This window comes from Dendrobates tinctorius, unplaced genomic scaffold (genome assembly GCF_039654945.1).
Source record: "Dendrobates tinctorius isolate UK_male_01 unplaced genomic scaffold, ASM3965494v1 ptg000028l, whole genome shotgun sequence".
Lineage (NCBI taxonomy): Eukaryota > Metazoa > Chordata > Amphibia > Anura > Dendrobatidae > Dendrobates > Dendrobates tinctorius.
In genome coordinates, this window is record NW_027361696.1 from 94745287 (window position 1) to 94762521 (window position 17235).

General features: G+C 43.2%; 1 protein-coding gene across 1 annotated transcript in view; it reads left to right on the plus strand.

The window, feature by feature from the left end:
- LOC141085641 (cytoplasmic phosphatidylinositol transfer protein 1-like) overlaps nt 1-17235 on the plus strand; it is a 224428-nt gene that overhangs the window by 186686 nt on the left and 20507 nt on the right. Inside the window, exons 5-6 of the mRNA XM_073571180.1 lie at nt 824-895; nt 10612-10704. Coding sequence (XP_073427281.1) covers nt 824-895; nt 10612-10704 — 165 coding nt within the window. The remainder of the gene's footprint in view (nt 1-823; nt 896-10611; nt 10705-17235) is intronic.

The window sequence follows — 17235 nt, forward strand, 5'->3', positions numbered from 1 at the left end:
AGGGCAGAGTTATGCAGATTATCCTGACTGCTCTCCATGTGAGACATAGTCCTGTAGTGATAATCTCCTGCTGATAAAACACTGATTGTGTTAAAACTACAAAACTCAACCTACTAAGTGACACATCTCTGGAATCAAGCTCTCAGCTCCTACATTATTCTGCTCTCAGATTAAATAGTAAAAACCCTCTGGCAGATTCCCTTTAAAATTAAATGATGAGGACAATTAAAAGTGATGGGATCTTCTCATTTACCAGGCCCCTCTACTGTATAGAGTATATGGGATGTCCATTTGTTTCGATGTTATCAGCTCATTCTAAGTAATATAAATGAACTTAGCACGAAGTTCTTCTCAATAGCAGAATCAATCACATTCACCACCAAGATCAATACAGGTCATCTTACACGAGAGGCCATTCTTCATGTATACGGCAATATCCTGCCATTTATGCAGTATCTGATCTAATATACAGTAATTGTATGTGCTTATCTTGAGAAATGATGCTGTTTTGTTTATATAGCACACTTTATGATTCTATAAAACACAATGTCTCCTATAAACGTAGCATTGGTAATGCTCTGCGTGACCCAATGTTCCACAGACACCCGATTGTCCTACTGAGTGCTACTGAGATGTGCTGCATGCAGACCACGGCAGTAGACCAATATCCAGCCCCTTGTACTTCAGTGTTTAGAGTATTGTAATAGAACTCCAGGAAAGTTTAGTTACGCTATCTTTTAACCACTTGAACAGGATGGGAATGCCATCCGCAGGAGAGTTTATTGGCACAGTAAGGCAAGTGTTTGGTGTTTTCTTTCCACAGTGCTCTTTTCTTCCAAAATTTCAAATACGAATAGAAACCAAGTTTGAAAATAACAACGGCTGCAATTCACAGGTAAGAGATCTCCTCTACGTGACGCATCAGAACCAGCAAACACGTAAACTAAAAAGGATTCTTAGATCTGTATCTTGGATCTTCATTTTTGCCTTGTTTTGGGTTGAATAGAGTGGCGTTGTTGCCTATATCCACTGATGTTATATTCGTATCTATGTGACCGACTGAGGCTACTTTCACATTAGCGTTTTTTAGCGCAGTGCTTAGTGCGCAATAGAAATACATGCAAAACACGCATCATGCGTTTTGCATGCATTTGCGTTTTATGCGCATGCGTTTTAACCAGTTTCTAGCCATGTTAACTCTTAAAACGCATGCGGTTTTTAACGCAAGCGTGCGCATGTCCATGCGCACGCCTGCGTTCCCATAGACTGTAATGCATTATTTTGTCGAATTCCTTGCGCAAGTGTGCGCATGTGTTTTTTTGACGCCGTTGGACGGATCCAAAAATGCAACAGGTTGCTTCTGGCGTGCCTAGGCGCACGCCTTAAAAAGACGCATGCGCACAAAAACGCATACGAACGCGTGCAAACGGAAGACCATGCACCCCCCCATGTTAAACATGTTAAAAAAATGCTAATGTGAAACCAGCCTGAGATAGACAAGCACTTCACTCCTCCTTAAACACTACCTGGCTGGACATTTTTGTCCAATCGAGAATTAGGGATAATTCGACAATCTCCCATCAATCATATCTTCAATACACCCACTAGTTCATTTTAAATCATATAGTTCTTTAGATCTTCACATGATAAAACCCTTGTGCTCCCCTAAAATACAAAGTAACCTTAACCTTTAACTTTAACCTTTTTACAGATCATTTCATCTTCAACTTGCTTAGCTGTTCACAATAACAGTACTTTTTACCACTGGTGCCCAAACTTTTACATTCTACTGTGTATATACACTCACTGGCCACTTTATTAGGTACACCTGTCCAACTGTGTGTTAAGACTTAATTTCTAATCAGCCAATCACATGGCGGCAACTCAGTGCATTTAGGCATGTAGACATGGTCAAGACAATCTCCTGCAGTTCAAACCGAGCATCAGTATGGGGAAGAAAGGTGATTTGAGTGCCTTTGAACGTGGCATGATTGTTGGTGCCAGAAGGGCTGGTCTGAGAATTTCAGAAACTGCTGATCTACTGGGATTTTCACGCACAACCATCTCTAGGGTTTACAGAGAATGGTCCGAAAAAGAAAAAAAATCCAGTGAGCGGCAGTTCTGTGGCCGGAAATGCCATGTTGATGCCAGAGGTCAGAGGAGAATGGGCAGACTGGTTCGAGCTGATAGAAAGGCAACAGTGACTCAAATTGCCACCCGTTACAACCAAGGTAGGCAGAAGAGCATCTCTGAACGCACAGTGCGTCGAACTTTGAGGCAGATGGGCTACAGCAGCAGAAGACCACACTGGGTACCACTCCTCTCAGCTAAGAACAGGAAACTGAGGCTACAATTTGCACAAGCTCATCGAAATTGGACAGTAGAAGATTGGAAAAACGTTGCCTGGTCTGATGAGTCTCGATTTCTGCTGCGACATTCGGATGGTAGGGTCAGAATTTGGCGTAAACAACATGAAAGCATGGATCCATCCTGCCTTGTATCAACGGTTCAGGCTGGTGGTGGTGGTGTCATGGTGTGGGGAATTTTTTCTGGGCACTCTTTGGGCCCCTTGGTACCAATTGAGCATCGTTGCAACGCCACAGCCTACCTGAGTATTGTTGCTGACCATGTCCATCCCTTTATGACCACAATGTACCCAACATCTGATGGCTACTTTCAGCAGGATAATGCGCCATGTCATAAAGCTCGAATCATCTCAGATTGGTTTCTTGAACATGACAATGAGTTTACTGTATTCAAATGGCCTCCTCAGTCACCAGATCTCAATCCAATAGAGCATCTTTGGGATGTGGTGGAACGGGAGATTCGCATCAGGGATGTGCAGCCGACAAATCTGCGCCAACTGTGTGATGCCATCATGTCAATATGGTCCAAAATCTCTGAGGAATGCTTCCAGCACCTTGTTGAATCTCTGCCACGAAGAATTGAGGCAGTTCTGAAGGCAAAAGGGGGTCCAACCCCTTACTAGCATGGTGTACCTAATAAAGTGGCCAGTGAGTGTATATATTGTGTGCAGCAACCAAAATTATATCTTTAAATTTTGTGTGTGTGTGTGTTTGTATATTTATATATATAGTGGTGTAGTGACCACTGTGTCTGCTACGGGGCGCTGTGTGGATGTCCCAAGAGAGAGAATGAGTGGCAGAATCCTGAAGGAACGTTATGTATCTCAAGGTGGGTGGCCTTGAGATGGAGACTTACGTGTGTGTGTTGATCAGCAATGATATTGCTGAGGTGTTGTTTCAATGTGCCAGGGAGAAGTCTCCAGGTAACTGGGGAGACGGGCGGACCCAGTTACCTACAAACCCACCCAGGGGGTGTGTTTGAGAACGTTGTGATAAAATTGTGTGAATGGTTCAAGGACCTGTGATGAGGTCATAGCCATGTGACCCGGTGGGCATGGCTACGGACCGTATAAAGTGGCCATGGTAGGTCACATGTAGTGAATGCAGGGACCTGGTTGGTCCGTTGTGAAAGGTCCCGCTGGGAGATGTGTCTCCTGGCTAACAGCATGTGGAGTGGCTGTGTGTAATGGCTGCACGTGCCTGATGATTCCCTGGAGGGAATGGATGGCTGCAGCATGGAGAAACAGCCATGAGGAAACCCTGACGTGGGTGAGATAACTATGAGGCTGAAGAGCCTGTGTATGCCAACCTGTGTGACTACAGAGAGGACAGAGAGAAGCTCTGTCAAGGACGCTATGCTGATATGAACTTTATGTTGCTTGCTTTGGTTTATGCTGCATAAATAAACCGCATGGACTATAATGGTTTTGTGGCGGCTAAGCGAGAATCCCCTATGTGAATGACAGCGCTACCCCACTATACATATATATATATATATATATATATATAATTATTATATTATTGTATATCATAAAAAAAAGAGAAGAGCCAGCACTGCCAGTGGTCAGAACGCATAACATGAGGTGCATATGCACATATCTTACTGCATTCAAAATGAGACATTTAGCAAAATATTGATCAATATATTGAGCCACCCCGCCATGCCAAGGCAATCTCATATGGGGGGTCCTACTCTACATTTTTATTTATTCACTGTGCCATTGCGGCCTCCTAAATGTTTTAAAAGCAAGACCATATCAAATGCAATCCATACCTGAAGCATATCTGCATCACTCCCGTGCAGCCAGATGGAGCAGGTGCAGATAAAGGCCAACCAGGTCTGAACACAGACATCTCAGGTTTGACCTCCACACACTGCCTGACCAGCAAACACAGATGAAGGGCAATGCAGGCTCAGACATGGATGCAAAAATAAATAAAGCCTGGGGCAGGGCGGGGCTGCCGTGAGTGTGCACAGCAGCCTAGATCAATCACAATAAACACAGAAAAGATGGCGAACATGACCCAGCGTGCACGGCAACAGTGGTGGTCAGCCACAAAACCAATTTGCAATAAAAAAAAGGGTATATCATATATAATTTTTGGACCACACTGTGACACTTGAGCTTGTAATAAAATACTACAGTACTTCTGTATCACTTTGTGTTAAGAATATCATATTAGGTCCTGCGTATGGGCTTGATAGGAGTACAAAGATAGTGAATCAGGGAGACTTGAGTAGGAAACCCAAACAGCACCACATTACATACATATAAAAAATTAGAAAAATTGGAGTCATAAGATCTGTCATCAAAATATGGGCAAAAATTATTTATATAATATATAAACATCAAGTATAGATAGCAATAAAATCTTTGAATACAGGTAGATATATAGATATAACATGGGTAATGTGACTATGAAGGACACAGGTAAAGATAGTCCAGGAGACAACACTACACTGAAGAGTAGATGACCGGAGGAACCAAGTTCTTATGAAGATAGGCTATAATATATAATGTACAGAGGCATTTTAAGGGGCAAACAATAAAGTGGCTAGCTCAAGATTGATCCTCACCCATGTTGGTCACAGTTTTGTCACAGGCTGCCAACCCCTACGCGCGTTTTGCATAGGCTTCTTCTTTTTCTTCAGTGTAGTGTTGTCTCCTGGACTATCTTTACCTGTGTCCTTCATACTGAATTTATCCATGTAATACCTATGTATCTACGTGTATACAAAGATTTTATTGCTATCTATACTTGATGTTTATATAATAAATAATTTTTTGCACATATTTTGATGACAGATCTTATGACTCCAATTTTTTTAATTTTATGTGTCAATGGGAGTTTTTCAGTTGTATTGGCAGATCAGAGAAAGCCATTTCTGACGCTGTCAGACATTGTATACTATTGAATATTGCTCTGATCTATTATTTATATCCACATAACAAACATGTACGCATTTTGCAGGAACAACACTCTGTATAGTGAGCAGTTTTGGATTACAGATTACATTTGGTTTTATTGTGTCGCGTTTCTGCTTGTGGAGAGTGACAAGCCTGACATGCCAGAGTAAAGAAACTTATAGTCCATGCAGTTTTCCTCTGGGAAATTAAATAGTTAAATTGCCTCTGCAGAGAGGAAGAAGAGTTGAAATCGAATGGCACCTATTGTAAGTAGCCATTTTAAAAGTGAAAATTGTCCCTTTAACAAGCCTTGCAACATGGCTTAGGATAAAAGCCAAACCAGAATCTCAATTTGCAGACGTGTTTCGGGGTGTTGCCTCTCCTTAGTGCAGAGCATGAGCTCTCATTTGGCTAGGTGAGAGGCCTTTGACATGGATAGTGACATGCCTGACAGGGTAAGGACACTTATATGCTGTGCAATGCTCCTCTGATAAATTAAATCTGCAAATTGCCTCTTCAGAAGAAAAGAGGGCTTGAACTCTAGTGCCACCTATTGTAAGCAGCAATACTAAAAGTCATTATTGATCCTATAACGAGCCTTGCAATATGACGTAGGATGAAAGTCAAACCAGAATCTGAATTTTCAGACATATTTCAGGATGTTTGCCCCTCCTCAGTGCAGAGCATGAGATCTGATTTGGCTGTATGAGAAGCTGTGGAGATATATTAGAAAACAAATCGCTTTTCTGTTAATACATCTTCTTACAAACGTAATTTTTATGCTGCCATTTACTGCTTCCAATCATCATCTGTTCTGCATCTTTAAATGCTAGGAAAATCCATATTATCATTCCGTTTAAGCAGTTCCTTAGTCAAAAACAATTGAATGGATAGCACCTCTGACCTCCCCGGTTATCTCTGAAGAAAACATAGCGATCAGCCATGAAATATTCATCATATCAGTACCATCTTTCCCTATGAGGGTCTGCCAGGCCACCATAGACATTAGAAATTTTTGCTTAGTGATAAATTAAATCCATAATAATCAAACTCTGAGAAAATGATCTCTTAGACCTTTATTCTTTCACATTTCCCACGTTTGGAATACAATGAGGCATCAGAAGCCAAACCCTGGCATCATTTATCATGTATTTTGCTATTGCTTTTCATTGTGTATCACTGATCAACCGCATTGCTAACAAGGATCCACATTTATTCCAGAATATTTTGGCATTGCTGATTTGAGCCGAGCTGGATTCTGTTCTATTGGAAGTGTTTGCGTTTTTGGAAGTTTATTGTTTTTCCTGGAAAAATCTAAATTTGTATTACAAATCAGAAAAGTACAAACGTCTTTAGCCATTTGCATCAATGTAAAAAGACACTAAACAAATACTTATACAAATCAAAGTCATGCAAAGAACAAAGACATAGCTGGGAAAAGAATCGCTGGCAGCCGGCAATCAGGGCTGGAAATGTAGCCAGCAATATAAACTTGGAAGTATTATATCAGCAAATAAAATGAAAAGCTTTTGTTAAAGTAGAAGCAGTGATGTAAAATGAGCTGTATGGTAAGAGTGCTGTGCGAATATAGAAATCTATAGACAGTATATAACGTGATGAAAGGCTTCATTAATTATCTTTCGCCCATCTCACGTGACCCCCCCCAACAGACCTATCCATTAAAGTAAACGGCTGCCAACTCTCTCCAGTCCCACAAGCTCACTGCTTCGGGGTTATCCTTGACACTGATCTCTCTTTCAAACCACATATCCAAGCCCTTTCCGCTTCCTGCCGACTTCAACTCAAAAATATTTCGCGGATCCATACATTCCTCAACCAAGAATCTGCAAAAACCCTAGTCCATGCCCTCATCATCTCCCGCCTTGACTACTGCAACCTCCTGCTCTGTGGCCTCCCCTCTAACACTCTCGCACCCCTCCAATCTATTCTTAACTCTGCTGCCCGACTAATCCACCTGTCCCCCCGCTATTCCCCGGCCTCTCCCCTCTGTCAATCCCTGCACTGGCTCCCCATTACCCAAAGACTCCAGTTCAAAACCCTAACTATGACATACAAAGCCATCCACAACCTGAGTCCTCCGTACATCTGTGACCTAGTCTCCCGGTACTTACCTGCACGAAACCTCCGATCCTCACAAGATCTCCTTCTGTACTCCCCTCTTATCTCCTCTTCCCACAATCGCATACAAGATTTCTCCCGCGCATCCCCTCTACTCTGGAACTCTCTACCACTTCATATCAGACTCTCGCCTACCATGGAAACCTTCAAAAAGAACTTGAAGACCTACCTCTTCCGACAAGCCTACAACTTGCAGTAACCACTGATCCACCAAACCGCTGCACGACCAGCTCTACCTTCGCCTACTGTATCCTCACCCATCCCATTGTAGATTGCGAGCCCTCGCAGGCAGGGTCCTCTCTCATCCTGTACCAGCCGTGACTTGTATTGTTTAAGATTACTGTACTTGTATGTATTATGTATACCCCTCCTCACATGTAAAGCACCATGGAATAAATGGTGCTATAATAATAAATAATAATAATAATAATAATAATAATGTGGCGCATATTCCAACCATGCTCCATATCTATCAAATGTCTGACAGCGAATAAGAAGTACATCGCAAGAGATTTCTCAGATATTTTCTGCAGCACTCAGCTGTCTCCTTCATGCACTTAACATGGCTGGATAATGTTTTATGCATATCTCTCAATGTCAGACTAATAATGTATCTTATTATTGCAACATAACCAAAAACACAGTAATAGAGAAAGTTACTGTCATGATACCAGTGGTGGGTGACCGGAACTGCTGGGGTTGATGTTCTGACCTCAGTGCAGACTCTCACCTGCACACCTGGGACCTATTATGGTGGCCTCTCATTGGTTCTGGGGAGGCTTCTTATAGCCTCAGGAAGCTCCAGTCCCCCGTCAGTTATACTTTCGCCCTTGGCATTGTGTGGTGACCCCTGAGTGTGTTAGTGCTGTGCTCTGGTTGCTTGATCCTCTGTGTACAACTCAGTCTGTTCTCTGGATTTTGCTTTGGATTATGCCTGGTACCTTCTACGTCTGTTTGGTTGTGATCTCTGCTTGGCCCTGACTATCTGTTCTGTCTCAACCCTGGTACTTTACTGATATCTTGTGTATGACCTTTGGCTTTGTCTGACCTCCCATCTGTTTATCCCTCCTGTACCTCACTTGCCTGTACTGTGCATGACCCCCGCTTTGCCCGACTTTGAGTTTTCTACCTTCTTTGAAAGTAGGACGCTAAGCCCCGCCCCCTTGCAGTCACTTGACCGTTCACATGACCGTAGGTCCTGTGCCAGCTTGCTAAACTTCTACATTCAGGTCCTGTGCATCTTTATTTTCTGGCTGTTCTTGTCCCCAGGGGTCCCTACGGTGCGGGTGAGTCCCTGCTTAGCGGAGGCTGTACGCCGGCGCTGTCAGGACCCTGACAGTTACATTTTAAAAAAACACATCGGCATTTTTTTATGTTACATTATGGTTTCAACACTGTAGCAACATGTGACACTTACATCTGTGACACATCTTTTTACACCAGGAAATGCGCCGGTCATGTGACAATTGCCGTCCCAGGAACAGATTGTCATTGGCATCTAGTCATTTTCTAGTTAAGCTCCTCCCAGGTTAGAAAATAATTGGGAGAAACTGTCCAATGAGCTGACAGTGAAAGATCGAAGAAAGTAATTGGGAAAAACTGTCCAATGAGCTGACAGTGAAAGATGGAAGAAAATTATTGGGAGAAACTGTCCACTGAACTGACAGTGGACAGTTTCTCCCAATTATTTTCTTTGATCTTTCACTGTCAGATCATTGGACAGTTTCTCCCAGTTATTTTCTTCGATGTTTCAATGAGCTGACAAACCAGATCAAACCCCCAATCAACTATCAGATTAGTTAGGTCAAACCAGATCAAACCACCAATCATCTATCAGATTAGTTAGGTCAAATCAAATCAAACTTCCAATCAGCTAACAGATTAGTTAGGTCAATCCAGATCAAACCTCCAATCATCTATCAGATTAGTTAGGTCAAGCCAAATCAAACTTCCAGTCAGCTAACAGATTAGTTAGGTCAGTCCAGATCAAACCTCCAATCATCTATCAGATTAGTTAGGTCAAACCAGATCAAAGTTCCAATTGGCTATTTGGTTAGGTTAATCCAGATCAAACCTCCAATCATCTATCAGATTAGTTAGGTCAAACCAGATCAAAGTTCCAATCGGCTATTAGATTAGTTAGGTCAAACCAGATCAAACCCCCCAATTGTCTATCAGATTAGTTAGATCAAACTTCCAATCGGGTATCAGATTAGTTAAAGGCAAGAAAACATATAACATATATGACATGTAAAGTTCCCGCAATGTAACCAGTGCAAATAAAAAAATTGGAATGATCTCACCCTTGTCTTGAGACACCTGTTCATGGAGGCACCACAAAGAGCAAAAAAAAAATCAATGGGAGAAGGGTGGATGTATAACCCCTAAAATCCCCCGTTGTGCCGCATATGAAGACTACTGCCCTAACAAGGGTAGTACCCAAGTGATACCTAATAATGTCACCCCCCTACACACACAACCTGTTCCTATGCGTTTCGGCCCTCTGTCAGTGGCCTCTTCAGGGGAATATCAGAAGTTTTGGGGTAAGTATGAGATGGGTAGCAAAGAATATATATTAGAGGCCGTGCTGTGGCACTAGGCCTAATATAGGGCGTCTAAATCTGGCACTCAGTGATGCCAGATGACCCCTATCCTATACACAGCCAATGCACATAACCATCAGCGAGCATTCATGAAAATGACTCTGTCAGAGAATGAAAGCAGAAACTAAATGTTTAACAGCCACGGCCAAAGCTCAGAGACAGATGTTGGCTATGTGATATAACTAGCATCATCCTAGTGGGAAGGGAGCTCATCTGCTGAGACTTCTCACATTTGCGGACCTCTGTCCAGGACGTTAATGCAGGAAGGAGTTAATGATGTGACATAAAACCTAGTGGATAATTATGATTCTTCTCCGACAGAGAAATATTTCTTCTTATTAATTAAGGAATAATCTGATCTGTAGTTTATTTGTCTGAGATCTCTCTACTCCAGTGGTCTCCAACCCATGGCTCTGGAGCTGTAATAAAACTGGAACGGTCAGCATTCTGGGAATGGTAGTTTCTCCATAGTTTACAGATTTTTGTAGATTTTGTGCAAATACAGGGGTGATTTAACATAACACATACATGGTCAACAACTTTACTATGACGAATGACAAATAAAATTGAAAACAAATATATATATTTTTTAAGGTATTTGGTGAAAAACCAACCCCAGAAGATGATGTGTGTTTTGTCGACATTGCGGCTGATGATCTTCCAGAAGGTTACTACAAAAAATCAGAGGTGAGAGTGACACCTATAAAACATTTTTATTACATTAGCTACTGCATTTTCCCTAATATTTTACCCAACCTTCCTTCATGTGAACGATGAATAATAAATGGATTAAAAATGTCCCTTTTTTGGGGCATCTGACTCAATTGCCTGGTACTGAAGTAATCTCGATAAGGACCAAGACATTGGGTCGATAGGGTAGGAGGTCACCTTGGACCTCACTTGGGGGATCACAATTGTAGCTCTCATGTTAGTTATGGATTGCCACTTGTAAAGCTGAACATTAGGCACCAGGGGGTTCGTTTGGTGATCTATTCTTAAAGCACTATCCCAGCATATTGTTTTCCAGCGTGGAGTGGCACTTTAAATGTAAGTCCCCTACTACCAGTCATTTACTCACCCTCCGGCGTCTTCACTTTTATTTATGCCACTCCGGTCCCTCAACACCATCTTGTTAGAGCAGCTTCTGACTAGCCAGAAGTCAGAAGCTGTGTCGTAAGCTCTCAATGCAAGTCTAGGAGAGCCAAAACTAGGTCAGAATGAGGCGCTCTCATAGACTTGTGTTGAAAAGTGACCTCCGCTCAGCTACATGAAACGCCACAGATGCCCGGCGGGTCACTTTTTGCCAGAGACTGACAGGAGTGATGCTGGAAAACAATGAAGATGGTGGCAGGTGAGTATATGACCACAGGCAGAGGACTAACATTTAAAGCATCACTCCAGCGGAGCAATAAAAATCCTCTAGAGTGGTATTTTAAAGGGGATTTGCAGAAGGTTTTTGTTATGTTATCTGAGAACATTGTGATGAAACCCTGCTTCCAGTGATGGGTCAAATAGTAGGCTGTGTGTTACTGTTTAAAAAAAAAAATCTGTGTTTTGTCAGCAGTACATAATCACTGCAGGGCTAGATGTCTCATGCCTCCTAGTCAACTGCTCTGTGTAACCCCTCCCACACAGCTGATTGGCAGCTTTCTGAATATGCACTGTATACAAAATTAAATATAAGACCCCAGTTTAAGAAACCCAGGGAAATGAAGAGATCCATGATAGTAAAAAATGTATAACTTTTATTAGTTTGTATTAAAAAAACAAAAGCACATAAACAAGATAGAAAAAAGCAGAGTGTCTCACAGGGAAGACGTCATGAGCTCTAAAGAGTTAAGGCTAGTTTCACACTTGCTTTTTTTTGCAGCGCGTTTTTCCCGCAAAAAAACGCATTAAAAAAACGCATACAAATGCATACAAACGCTGCGTTTTTTTCAAGCATTTTTATGCGCATGCAGGAAAAAAACGCAGCGTTTTTGCGCGTTTGTATGCGTTTTTTGTGCGTTTGCGTTTTTTTACAGATTTTGGAAAAACCCCACAAAAATGAAAAAACAACCATTCAACAACACACAAGACCAATGGGACTTCATTGTGGGTGTGGTATGTTAATATATAGACCCTGTCTACAGTATTCTTCACATTTGCTTGATTCTTCTCGTGACCATGGATCTGCGCTGGAAGAGTTTTCACTTCAACTTGGATTTGGACATCGCGATGGCTCAGGCGTATGCAGTTGCTTGCCATGAACAAAGGAAGAGAGAGAGGCAGCGAAGACGGCGGCGTATGTGGATACATCCGATTGTTGAACTCCGGGAGAGCCGTGGGGCATACCACACCCTCTACAGCGAGCTACAGGCAAACCCGGAGAAATTTACAGATTATATCAGGATGTCCCACGAAAGTTTCATGGATTTGCTTGCTCGTGTCCAACAATCCATCCGGAGACAGGACACACAGCTCCGTCGTGCGATTCCTCCTGAGGAACGGCTACTGGTGACATTACGGTATGTTTTAAAAACCAAGGGGTGCGGTCTGATGTTTTTTTTTTAAATTTAGTATTCAAAACCGTGGGTAATTAGTTTTCGTGAATGTACTAATATTTTATTTTATAGTTTTTTTAAAATAATATACATAAATATTAATTTTACTTCTTTGTCTGTTCACAGATTCCTGGCGACTGGAGAAACCCTATCTTCACTACACTTCCAGTACCGTATTGGAATCTCTACCTTGTCTGGAATTGTTGCTGACACCTGCCGGGCTCTCTGGAATGTTCTTTGCCCAGAATTTATGCCCCTGCCCACCGCTGAAAAGTGGATGGAAATTGCTGACAAATTCTGGACAGTATGCAATTTTCCCAACTGTTTGGGAGCTGTTGATGGTAAACACATACGGATCATCAAACCCCAAAGAACGGGATCTGAGTACTATAATTACAAAAAGTACTTTTCAATAGTACTCATTGCGATTGCGGATGCCGGATGTATGTTTGTAGCAGTGGACATTGGAGCATTTGGCCGTGGTAATGACTCACAGGCTTTTAAAAACTCAGACATGGGCCGGAGGTTGTATGGCAACCAATTTAATTTCCCTATGCCACGGCCTCTTCCTCACACCGAAGCTCCGCCACTGCCCTTTGTAATGGTTGGCGATGAGGCTTTTCAAATGTGCGGAAACTTACTGAAACCCTACTCCAGCCGGGACTTGGACCACACCAAAAAAATATTTAATTACAGGCTGACCAGGGCCAGAAGAACTGTCGAGTGTGCTTTTGGGATTCTTGTCTCCAGATGGCGAATTCTGGGCACGGCCATTAATCTTAAACTTGAAACAGTCGATGAGGTGGTGAAGGCCTGTGTGGTTCTACATAACTTTGTGATGGCTAAAGAGCACCCGACCTTTGAACTGGACGATGATGCTCCTAACCCATTGCCTGAATTCACTCAGCACACTCTCAGGTCATCCGTTGAAGTTGGCCAAATGAGGGACCAATTTGCGACCTACTTTATTTCTGATGTAGGACGGGTGCACTGGCAAGATGAAATGGTGTAATGTTTTTGTTTGTTTATGGTAATAAAAAACCTTATTTGATACCATTACTGAGTGCACTATATTTTTTAAACTCCAATTTAATAAAAAACTTCCCATGTATAACTGAATTTTTTGATGTTCACACACCTGGGCAGGTAAATACACATATGAGTTAAAATGCAGCATTGCTAGTCTGCGTGAAATATATTGGAACGAGCAAAGCTGCAGGCCATGAATCAGGAAACCATTTTTTTTCAAGAGAAAATTGTGCAACTAGTTGAAAACAAAGTATGTGATTTTCTCAAAACACAACCCTCAAAACCCAACCCCAATGAAAGTCCATGGGGAATACAAGTCAGCATTGAGTGGATGAATGTAATCTGCTCCATTCCAACTTAAAAGTTATTACACTAGGCCTTGGAATGACTATACTAGGCCGTGGTATTTCAAATATGAGTATAGTAGGCCTTGGGCCTACTAGTATAGTCATATGTGAAATACCACGGCCTAGTATAGTCATAACAAGGCATACTCAATTTTTGCCAACTAGGATCTTGTTTCACGAAAAACAAACGGGTGAAACTTGAAACCAACAGTTTGTTTTTCATGAAACCAGATTCTAGTTGGTAAAAATAGAGTTATTACACTAGGCCTTGTAATGACTACACTAGGCCGTGGTATTTCAAATATGAGTATAGTAGGCCTTGGGGCTAGTAGTATAGTAATATGTGAAATACCACGGCCTAGTATAGTCATACCAAGGCCTACTGTAATAACTCGATTTTTAACAACTAGCATCTTGTTTCACAAAAAACAAACTGGTGAAACTAGAAAGAAACTTATTTTTAAGACAAGTTTCAACAGTTTGTTTTTCATGAAACCAGATTCTAGTTGGTAAAACTAGAGTTATTACACTAGGCCTTGGAATGACTATACTAGGCCGTGGTATTTCAAATATGAGTATAGTAGGCCTTGGGCCTACTAGTATAGTCATATGTGAAATACCACGGCCTAGTATAGTCATACCAAGGCCTACTGTAATAACTCGATTTTTAACAACTAGCATCTTGTTTCACAAAAAACAAACTGGTGAAACTAGAAAGAAACTTATTTTTAAGACAAGTTTCAAAAGTTTGTTTTTCATGAAACCAGATCCAAGTTGATAAAACTCGAGTTATTACACTAGGCCTTGGTATGACTATACTAGTCCGTGTTATTTCACATATGACTATACTAGGCCTTGGGTTGGTTTTTAACATGTATTTACCCATCAGTGTGTGTGAGCGGCGCAAACAACATTAATGAAACTTAGTAATGGTGAACCACAAATGTAAATTTATTTTTTATCACAAAAATAAACCAAAAAATTATTTTTTCCGGCGTTTGGGGGCAGATGGTTTCAATTTGGGGGTGTGCAGGGAATATGCAACACTTGCTGTTGAAGACGGCGTTTGAGGGGAAGGGGCAACAAAACTTGTGGGGGAAGGTAGTCCAGTTAAGGGAATTAAACTTGGAACACTTGGAGGAGAGGAAATCTGTTCAGGTACATTAGTTGTAATGGCATGTCGCCGTAGGCTTGTGTGCCTGGACCGACTTTGGCCCAATGCCCGCCTTGATAGATTTCGCCTTGAACTAGGGGCAAATATTGAGTGTAGGTCCCCCGTCTGCAGGTGTGGCTGCTGCTGCTGCTGCTGAGGTGGCTGCTGCTGCTGCTGAGGTGGCGGCTGCTGCTGAGGTGGCGGCTGCTGCTGAGGTGGCGGCTGCTGCTGAGGTGGCGGCTGCTGCTGAGGTGGCGGCTGCTGCTGAGGTGGCGGCTGCTGCTGAGGTGGCGGCTGCTGCTGCTGAGGTGGCTGCTGCTGATGAGGCTGGAGCTGCTGCTGAGGTGGCTGCTGCTGCTGCTCTTCGTTGTCAGTGCTCGTCCTTGCAGGAGGACTGGTGGCGGCAGTGATGGTCCAGGTTTGCAGAGTGGTGGTGGCAGGGCTACTACATGTTGTTGTAGCGGCAGGGCTGTTCCATGTTTGCCTAGTGGTGGCTGAGCTCCACGCATGCATGGGAGTGGCGGTGGTGCTCCAGACAGGAGCAGCGCTTGCCATGGTGGTGTCGGTGAAGTGACCAGCTGCACTCAGACTTGTGGTGGTGTAACGGTGGGTGTCCTGGCTTTGAATAGAGGTGTCCGTGCAGTGGTATGCAGCACAAGTCGGTAGTGAGGTGAAGCGAGTCAATGGTGGCACAGGTGGAAAGGACACCACTGACTGCTGACCGTACCGATTATGCTGCATAGCCTGCAAGAAAGCATTGTTGCAGGCCTGCAGCACATTCAGCTGTTGATCAGGACTAAGGTGTTCCGCCATGCCCTTTTCAATCTTACTAAAAAAATGGTGTGCTGGTCTGTTGAGGTCGGCCTCCAGACGGTCAAGGCGCTGTTCTACAGAATTGAAGCGGTGTTCAAAGTGGTTAAAACCACGTTCCATGAGTGCAAAACCGCTTTCAACTCTGTCGGACAGTGACTTGAGGCTGGAATTAAATGTCTCGCTCAAATGCATAAACTCGGGCAAGACATTCCTGTCCAAGGCCCTCTGCCGCTGGCGGGTAGTGCCCGCATAACCAGTGGCAGAGACCTGGGACAGGGGAACACCTGATGGCCCAGCTTCCTGGTCACCAGCTGTGTGTGTGGTTGACCTGCAAGGTGCTTCCTGGCTGTCGGATGGCTGGGACGGGTCAGAGGACGTCCGAGGAAGGACCGCTCCAGGGCCAGGTTGCAGGGTGCTGCTCCAGGTGCTGTTGAAGAAAGGAAAATCATTACTACCATGCCTTTACAAGAAGCATCAGCTGTGGATTAGAAAAACACAGATTAATAAAAATAAAAACCCAAAATTTATAATACTTACGATCTCGTGGCAAGGACCGGTCTTAGGAACTGCAACGCGTGATAGTGACGGTATCTAGTTCTGGTCCTTGACGCAGATCCACTGCGAACCTGGCCCTCAGCACGAACATCACTGTTGAAGCGGTCCTTGATCGAACGCCAACGTGTTCGGACTTTGTCCACTGTTGATAAAAAAAAACAGTGCCGTCAAGGACAACAGTCACTGCAGCACAATGTAGCAATACAATACTCAAAGCAGTCACTGTAGACCCCGATGACACTGTTGGGTTTCCTGCTAGAATACACCTAGCACGAAACCCAACAGTGCCGTCAAGGACAACAGTCACTGCGGCACAATGTAGCAATACAATACTCAAAGCAGTCACTGTAGACCCCGATTACACTGTTGGTTTTCCTGCTAGAATACGCCTAGCACGAAACCCAACAGTGCCGTCAAGGACAACAGTCACTGCGGCACAATGTAGCAATACAATACTCAAAGCAGTCACTGTAGACCCCGATGACACTGTTGGGTTTCCTGCTAGAATACACCTAGCACGAAACCCAACAGTGCCGTCAAGGACAACAGTCACTGCGGCACAATGTAGCAATACAATACTCAAAGCAGTCACTGTAGACCCCGATGACACTGTTGGGTTTCCTGCTAGAATACACCTAGCACGAAACCCAACAGTGCCGTCAAGGACAACAGTCACTGCGGCACAATGTAGCAATACAATACTCAAAGCAGTCACTGTAGACCCCGATGACACTGTTGGGTTTCCTGCTAGAATACGCCTAGCACGAAACCCAACAGT